We start from the raw sequence: 9,547 nt of genomic DNA on the forward strand, positions 1-9,547 counted from the left end.
GGAGGGTCAGAGAGCCCTCATATTTCCTCAAAAATATCGTAACTTGTGTTCCGAAGATGAACGAAGGTCTTACGGGTTTCGAACAACACGAGGGTGAGTAATTAATGACAGAATTTTTGGGTGAACTAACCCTTTAATACCTCGACTTTGTCGAAAAAGTGGCCTGGAGGGCAGTGCACATGTTCTAGCACAGGGGTGGAGAGCCGCAGCCCTGTAGAGTTTTGCTTCAACCCTAGTCAAACACACCTAAACAAGCTAATCAAGGCCTGAAGGGTTACTAGGAAGCTTCAGGCAGGTGAGTTTTTATTAGGGTTGGAGCTGAAGTTTGCAGGACCGGAGTTCGTCACCCCTGTTCTAGCATGTTGCACAGTGGCACTTATGTGCAGGCGACCAGAGTTTGAATCCAGTTTGGATCATTTCCTGCTCTCTGCTGCCCTTGTAATTGGCAAAAATGAGCAATTATTAAAATCAACAAACTCTACTCCTCATAAAAAGAGATGTCTGAAGGAAGATCACACATTTTCACATGTGACATCACTGGAGTGGCAGGGTTTCTGCAGGTTTTATGAAGGTAAATATAAAACTTTTTAAAGACCTTTTTAATACCAAGAAAAGAACATTTAAGGAATAACCTGAAGAGAACACAATACATCAGTAAGTTTTCTAAATGTAAATGTCTAGAGAGCGCACAGTGAGTTGCATTAGCAACACAACAAAGTTTGAAAATACAACTTTCAACTGATCTCCATTTTTTTTTTTAATCAAATTTATTTTAATAATAAAAAAGCTTAAGGCTTGAATAGCTCTGCTCCCAACCACTAAAATACTTTTACTGTAACTTCTGATCACACTGCAAAAAAAGTGATGTTCTTCCACAATTGTTTTCCATTGCAAATCTAAGATTCTTAAATAAAGATACATTTACTTGAGAAACAAAGTGACAAGAAATGAAGTCTTTTTTTTTTTTTGTAGAACTAATCAAAATGAAGTGAGTTTATGATTAAAACAAGAAAAAATTATATCTGCCATGGGCTCAACTTAAAGGGGTCATGAACTGCCTTTTTCTCAGAGGTCCACTTATAATGTTATCAAGATTTTTACATAAAAAAACATACTATTTTAACAGTAATATGCTATTTTCTGTCCTGTTTTGACCCCTCTCATCGGAACGCTCTGTTTGAATAGGTGTGGTGGATTGTAGACTCAGAAGTAAATGCCCACTGCTATGATTGGCTAACAGTTGTGTATGTTTGACAGCCTACAGCCTTCATAGATGGACGCTGCTGTGATTTAGGTCAAAAACGCATAAATACTCAGTTCATATCAAACGATCTGTAATAACAGACAAAGCAATAGTGATCACGTAATAAAAACAGTTACTCACACTTGTGTGGTGCGACATTACTGTTGGATACAATAAAGTCAGCATAGAATCGTCTTTCGATTTCAGTCTTTCAGAAAATCCGGCATCGAATTGTGCCTTGTTTGTAAACTAATTCACGGTGAAATGAAGTGAACAAACGACCTTTTACTGACGCGGTCTGGAACGTCATTAAAAATAAAGCTAACCACTCTTTCCTGATGTTGGGATCAGAAGGAAGGCAATGCAAAGACTGTGTTTTTCCACAGCTTGACACTGCACAGTGTCTAGTTGTCTTCGGAGCATCTTTATCTTTAGTTTCTGCGTAGACCTGCGTTCGTCTCTCTCATTATTTACACTACGTGCGCGAATCGGTGGGCGGAGCTAAACAGGCAGTGATGTAGAAGCAGGCGTTGATCTTCTTCTGCGGAGGCGGGGGTTAGAGCGGTACATTCCACAAGCTGCCGTTTTGGCAGATTGGCTTCAATATAAGATGCTTTTAGACTAATGAGAAAGTTTTGAATTATGAAACTTACATAAAACAAGAAAAAATTATATCTGCCATGGGCTCAACTTAAAGGGGTCATGAACTGCCTTTTTCTCAGAGGTCCACTTATAATGTTATCAAGATTTTTACATAAAAAAACATACTATTTTAACAGTAATATGCTATTTTCTGTCCTGTTTTGACCCCTCTCATCGGAACGCTCTGTTTGAATAGGTGTGGTGGATTGTAGACTCAGAAGTAAAAGCCCACTGCTATGATTGGCTAACAGTTGTGTATGTTTGACAGCCTACAGCCTTCATAGATGGACGCTGCTGTGATTTAGGTCAAAAACGCATAAATACTCAGTTCATATCAAACGATCTGTTTAACAGACAAAGCAAAAGTGATCATGTAATAAAAACAGTAACTCACACTTGTGTGGCAACATTACTGTCAGATCCAATATAATCGGCACAGCATCGTCTTTTAGTTTCAATCTTTCCAGCATCGAAACGTTTAAAATGCATAAATACTCAGTTCATATCAAACGATCTGTAATAACAGACAAAACAATAGTGATCACGTAATAAAAACAGTTACTCACACTTGTGTGGTGCGACATTACTGTTGGATACAATAAAGTCAGCATAGAATCGTCTTTCGATTTCAGTCTTTCAGAAAATCCGGCATCGAATTGTGCCTTGTTTGTAAACTAATTCACGGTGAAATGAAGTGAACAAACGACCTTTTACTGACGCGGTCTGGAACGTCATTAAAAATAAAGCTAACCACTCTTTCCTGATGTTGGGATCAGAAGGAAGGCAATGCAAAGACTGTGTTTTTCCACAGCTTGACACTGCACAGTGTCTAGTTGTCTTCGGAGCATCTTTATCTTTAGTTTCTGCGTAGACCTGCGTTCGTCTCTCTCATTATTTACACTACGTGCGCGAATCGGTGGGCGGAGCTAAACAGGCAGTGATGTAGAAGCAGGCGTTGATCTTCTTCTGCGGAGGCGGGGTTTAGAGCGGTACATTCCACAAGCTGCCGTTTTGGCAGATTGGCTTCAATATAAGCTGTTTTTAGACTAATGAGAAAGTTTTGAATTATGAAACTTACAGGATGATTTTATAGTATGATATGTCAAAAGATCAAGGGAATTTTGATTTCTCAGTTCATGACCCCTTTAATTAAAAGGGAAAACAAGTTTTCATATCCCATTAACAGATATTTTTTCTTGTTTTAAGCATAAACTCACTTAATTTTGGTGAATTTCTCAGGAAACAGGACTTCATATCTTCATTTTGCATTTCAAGTAAAAGTTTCTTAACTTAAGGATGTTTAGATTTTGGAAGATATTCATTTTTAGCAATGTATGCAACATTTAATGCCATGACTTTATGAATTTAAGACTTTCTGCTCATTTAAGTCCTTTTTAAGGCCTTAATTTGTGAAAGGTTGAATTAAGACTTTTAAAGAAATTTTTCAAGACCCGTAGAAACCCTGAGTGGAAACCCCACAAGAAAAGAGAAACCGTGGCCACATATACACTGAAAAGTTTTAGGAGTGACAGAATCATTACAAAATTGGATTCACAGTTGTTGGCTTACCACAAACAGTGTATAAACTGCATAAACACAAATAAATCATACATAAAATAACTGCAGCTGTAAATCAGGAAGGAGTGAACACTAAATGAAGTTCTAACTATTTGATAGCAAAACTAAAGAATCAAAAATTAAAATGAAATCTGAAAAGCAGTTCACTAGATGCATTGCATTGATCTGTGTGAAAAAAGACTTAAGTCTTTACTTTGAATTAAGTCGCTGCTTAAAATGGACAAATATTTCAGATTAAAATAAAAACGCCTTTTAATGAAGAACTATGAATGGACACAGGCAGTGTATTATATCATGTACAGTAGGTTTAAAGTCTGAGACCACATTGAAAATCTGGTATTCAGAATTTAATTTAAACCCATAAATATACAAATGTTTGGGATTCTTAAATATTTAAAACAATGAAACATTCTAAATAAGAAATATTTAAAATTCTGCATTATTTCTAGGCTACTAATCAAATCTCTGACAATGATCATGTTATTATCAGATGTTTCTTTCATTGAAGCTCAAGATGATCTTTGAAAAACATCTTGGAAAAACAGACGCATGTTCACTGGTGGACTCAGACTCTGGACCTCACTGTAGGTGGTTAAGAGCGGAGGAACTGTATTAATATTAGTGACTGATCCATAAGAACGTGCAGGGTGAGTAGTCTGTTGTGTGGGCTGCATGTGTGGGTCATTGGATGCAAAACGCCGCCTCCATCGGTGAAATATGTGTAGTGTGAATGTTAATGGAGAAGATGGCATGGCTAAGTAAGTGTACTGTGGATCATACTGTACACACAGATGGCATAGACAGAGCATTTCTACAATGCAGTACATTTTCGTTGCATTAATCTATTATTTTTCTTAGATATTAGATATATTGAAGATATTAGACATATTAGTAATCACAAGTAATTAGTAATCACACAGACAATTTTACAAAATGTCACTACAAATTCATTTAATAATTTCATGTCCCTGGGTGAAACACTAAATTCTAACACAAACTGGAAATTTGATTAGCACTATTTCAAGCATTTATTTATTTATTCAAACAAAACATATTTTCTTGGGATTGTTTTAATAATCAATTTATAGATTTTTCTATAAAATACTAGATTCCTCAGTATCACTAAGACTTACAGTATGTACAGATGCACACATTATAAGTGTAAACTGTATAAAATAATAATATTTTAAATATATTTACTTATAAAAACTGTATACATATAACTATTAATTGGCTTGTTTGACTCTAAAACAATCCCTTGTGGCTGATACTGTACAGTTACAGAAAATAGTATGATAATATCAATATTGTCAAAGGTATAGAAAAATATAAAATGTACGTCAACTCTCAGTAATTACTAAGACATTTCAAACTTTAGCTCTTAATTTCCATCATCTTGTTAAATTCTTGCCATTGTATACATAATCAAGTTGTAATTATTAAAATTTAAGTTTCTGAATTTAGCCATTTTTCTGAAAGTCATGAAAGTCAGAACCCTTTATAGAAATACTAAATTATGACACAAGTATATTTGTTTATTTAAATATTACCAAACTCAAAAGGTACTGCATAACAGGAATGACTCAGATGGTATAGTTACGTAAGAGCCTGAAACGTCACATAATATGCACATGGTGTATATGGTTGGATGCGGGCTTCATACCTCTCATGGTCGGTGGCGTGTAGACGCTCTGTTTTCTTTGGGCTGGAGACAGCTGGGCACTCTGGGCCTGGCGTGGACAGTGGAAAAGCACAGCGTGAGAGAGGGGATCTGATTTCACGCAGACTCTATTTCAGGAGCTTCACTCCAGCAGGTAATCAATGACAACTGCATCAGAGCTCCATCCATCTCATAGCAAAGCCCTCCGCTGAGCATCTTAGCATAGAGACCTCTGCAGAGAAGCAGCCAGAGGCTTAGCTTACATACCGCCACGTCCACTAAGACGGCTGAAAAGAACATTGTGTGATGTCTAATACCGTGATGTTGGAGACAGGAGTGAGGGAGATCAAATCTAATGCTCATTTTAAGTGCTAGGGTTAATCTCTCATCTCTGCTATTGCTTTAGATACTCACTTCTGTTTGATTGCTTGTAGTCTGCTTGTCATCTCCTGAAGGGGAAAAAAGAACAGAGGGACTTACTGCTAATACCGTTTCAGTGCTTTATAAATGTAGAAAATGTAGATACAAAGATTTAAAAAAAAAAAAAAAATTATACTTCGTGATAAGGATACATTGAAATGATTGAAAGTGACAATAAATACATTTACACTGTTAACAAAGAATTTTTATTTCAAATAAATGCTATTTGAACTCAAAATCCTATTACGAAAACGTTCTATTTCAAATAAATTAAATCTATTCAACAAATAATCCTGGAAAGCATTTTTTTCATCATTGATAATAAATTTTTCTTGTGCACCAATTGAATCAACATACTAGAATGACATTCAGATGCATCCAAATCTAAAGTATGAACAAACATTCTTCCAACGTTTTTCCGAAAACATTTTAGTTTAATGTTCGTCTAACATTTTTAAGTTTTACTTGTTTCAGATGTTTAAAGAACATTTAAAAGTAACATTCACAGAATGTTTGCAAAATGATTAAATTGACTGTTCCCTTAAAGGGGTCATATGATGCGATTTCAAGTTTTCCTTTCTCTTTGGAGTGTTACAAGCTAAAAGCATCATATGACCCCTTTAATGTTCACATAACCAAGAAAAAACATTTTTTAAAAACATTTTTTTTAAACTGGATGTTTTGCAAGTTCAGAGAAATAACGCTTTCATAATTTAATAGGAATGTTAGCAAAACTTGGACATTTTTTTTCATAGCTGCAATATAACTAATGTATTGTTTCAGTTTGGGACGCATAGCAAGTTTTTTAACAATTCAAAAGTCGCATTTAACTAATCTGTAAGATTAATGTTACGTGATCATAGAAACATCCGTGTGCTGCATTTCTTCTGAGTTTCTATCTCCACAAATTCTGTTAAAGGACACTAAGAGCAAAGCCAAATTTAGATCAATTATATCTTATTTGATCCAAGAATGGAATGTGTTAGGCGACTAACAAAATTAGATTTTACATTCCACTCCCAAGTTTCTTTTTCATAATTCAAGACTGCATTTAGGCACTTTTTTCTTTCTTTCTGCGACTGCACTAAAAGGGGCTTATACATTATTTCAGATGTTATGAAATGTAGGGCTGTTTGTTCATTTCAGGACTTGAAAGACCAATTTATCTTCCAGGGTCATCTTACAGTTTCATGCATGCTCTCAAAGCTTATGTAGCGCCTTGAGTTTGAATCTGTAATCTCTTCATGAAGTGTTTGGAGCCCATAGTCCAAATGATTTTATAAAATACTGGAATGTTCTTATAAACTTTTTTTTTTAAATGGTAGATTTTGCAGTGAGGACCTGGAACATTTGCAATCTGGTATTAATTGGAAGGTTGTTATTGCTGTAGCTTCAATAAAACAGAATCATCAAATTATTCATTCTAATTTTGTCGCAGATTTTATTTCACACAAAAAGTTTTCTGATAAAAGATAATGTTTTTTCTAATTAATTGTATTTGTTTTTGAAAGAAGTCTATTATGCTCACTAAGGCTGCATTTATTTGATCACAAATACAGTAAAACAGTAATATTGTGAAATATTACAATTTAAAATAACTGTTCTGTATTTGAATATATTATAATTTATTTATTGTTTTGCTCTGATGCTAAGCTGAATTTTCAGCATCATTACTCCAGTCTTCAGTGTCACATGATCCTTCAGAAATCATTCTAATATGCTGATTTGCTGCTTAAAAATATTATCAGTTCTGAAAATAGTATTTTTGTGGAAACTGTTATACTTTTTTCCCCCAGGATTATTTGTTGAATAGAAAGGTGAAGCTGATCTTTTGTAACAGTACAAATGTCTTTACTGTTACTTTTGATCAATCCTTGTGAAATAAAAGTCATTTTATGACAAAAAAAACATACAGATATATTCCATCAAGTCACATTAGAAAATCTTCAAATGTTATTGCATAAAAAATATCAAAGTTGCATTTATATTGAAGAAATATGCACAGGATTCCTGTGTTAACTGACTTCATACATGCACTAAAATCAACTTGATTAACTGCAAAAATGGTTCAAAAATGTGAAGTTAGTTATGATGAACTAATTTGCTTGCTATTTGGTTTGATAATGAAATTCATATATTTGGAGGGCCACTGTATACAGTATATTTAACTTATAAAGAATTATTTTAGTATGTAGTCTGTGTTTTGTATTGTACATTTATAAAATGAAAACTATTATGTACTGCGATGCACCACTACTGGACTGGTGTTACACGTGTTTAAAGAGGAAAGAAGACTTTAAAAGCCCATGATTTCTCTTAAAGCCACTGAGCATCTTTATTCCCTCACCTAATAGCCACTTAAAACTTTAAATGGAGTCAAAGCAAAGGCTGGATTATGATTTTAGACCTTAGACGTTAAGTAAAATCAGAGGCACACAGTGAACCACAGTAGCCAGAAGAGCTTTCTGCATTTATGGGCCCACTGGCTGCACACATGAGGACCTTATTACAAAGACGTATTGCACAAAACGTCCCTGCCAAAGCCACAGGTTCTGCTCCATGAACACTGGACCAAATTACCATTCTAACAGCAACAAAAACCAAGCCGTCTTCAACTTCATCTTCTGCTCGCGGTTACATGGTGCCCAGTTTATGACAAGCAGCAATCGTCTGACGCAAGTTCATAAAGCTTCAAAAACTTTCTTTATAAGGGACCTATTCCAAGTGTTTTGGATCAGAGGAAGAAATGCCAGCCAAACAAAGAGGTGCTTGTTTTGTGAATGCAGCTCTGTGCGTCCCACCTCCTCAACACGCCCCTGCGATCTACATCCAAAATCAGCAGGGAAAAATAAGCAGCCGTTCTCCATGCACAACCACAACATTACAACAACCACCCAGCGATCGTCGGCATCAATCAGGAAAAACAAACAGCTCTGAAATTAACAGCACTTCCCAGTCATTTGTCAGGTTTGAATGGCTTTGCTGGAGAGCGTGTAATCTCTGTTGAGTAAGACCTGGCAACCGTCGGGAGACAATAAACGCTCTTAGTCAAGGGAAGCTCGTGAGCTCATAACAAGGCCCTCTTCTCAAGCAGAACTGGCAGATGGCAATGCTGGCTCCAGCGAGAAGGTTTGGTTAAGCTTTATCGTGAAAACCAGTCATCTCTGCCAAGTCAAACACAAGAGTATGGGCACATATGATCTCTGTGAGCTTCCAGCCAAGACTAGTCCTGAACACTCAGATGAGGTGGATCATTGCTATGTTTATTCACTGATATTGAACCATTTGTGAAGACACTCTGACACTGGATGTTTGAGATTATATACAGTCGGTATAAAAAAGAATCACCCCCCTTTAAAATAATCACATTTTGTTGCTTTGCATCCTGAAATGCATGAAACAGTTTTTGATTTATTCAGCTGTATTTACTCAGTGCAACTTATAACATCCAAGTGAAAGATATAACACCAACATGTCAGAAAAAAAAAACAGTATCACTGAGTTGGAAGAAGTATCACCCCATCCTAAAAATGACTTGTAAACTCAATCAGGCGTAGCTAATCACCTTCTCTAATGGCACACAAAGCCATTTGACTTTCAACTGTGATCAGCCGTGTTCATTTTGATTAGCTCAGCATGAAAAGAGCTTTCCTGGAGCATTTTTAAGTCCTTGGTAGTGCAACTGAAGCAAACAATCAACTATGGGTGGCAAGGCACTGTCAAAAGAGCTCCGGGATAAAGTTGTGGACCGGCACAAATAAAAAAAACTCAAAGTCTATAATTAAGAAGTGGAAGGTATCTGGTACAGCACAGACCCTCCCTGGATCAGGACATCGCTCCAAACTGGATGAAAGAGCCAGGAGGAAACTAGTCAGAGAGGCGACCAAGAGGCCTACAGCAACTCTGAAGCAGATGCAGGAATTTATGACAAAGAGTGGTCATTGTGTGCGTGTGACAACAATATCACAAATTCTCCACAAATGTGGCTTGTATGGGAGGGTTGC

The 9,547-nt window shown here is 36.0% G+C and overlaps 1 protein-coding gene and 1 long non-coding RNA gene across 3 annotated transcripts in view; one reads left to right on the top strand and one right to left on the bottom strand.

Moving 5' to 3' along the window:
- LOC107755375 (uncharacterized) overlaps positions 1-9,547 on the top strand; it is a 26,506-nt gene that overhangs the window by 12,179 nt on the left and 4,780 nt on the right. Inside the window, exon 3 of the long non-coding RNA XR_001641685.1 lies at positions 1,186-1,190. This is a non-coding gene — a long non-coding RNA (uncharacterized LOC107755375). The remainder of the gene's footprint in view (positions 1-1,185; positions 1,191-9,547) is intronic.
- The window catches only part of LOC107755374 (protein phosphatase 1 regulatory subunit 1C-like), a 29,398-nt gene that overhangs the window by 11,223 nt on the left and 8,628 nt on the right, over positions 1-9,547 (bottom strand). For both annotated transcript variants that reach the window (XM_016572156.1, XM_016572155.1), the window contains 2 exons: positions 5,538-5,572; positions 5,127-5,193 (listed from right to left, as the gene is read on the bottom strand). In XM_016572156.1, the coding sequence (XP_016427642.1) occupies positions 5,127-5,193; positions 5,538-5,572 (102 nt within the window). The remainder of the gene's footprint in view (positions 1-5,126; positions 5,194-5,537; positions 5,573-9,547) is intronic.

Source organism: Sinocyclocheilus rhinocerous, unplaced genomic scaffold (genome assembly GCF_001515625.1).
Source record: "Sinocyclocheilus rhinocerous isolate Xijiao unplaced genomic scaffold, SAMN03320098_v1.1 scaffold1013, whole genome shotgun sequence".
Taxonomy (NCBI): Eukaryota; Metazoa; Chordata; class Actinopteri; order Cypriniformes; family Cyprinidae; genus Sinocyclocheilus; species Sinocyclocheilus rhinocerous.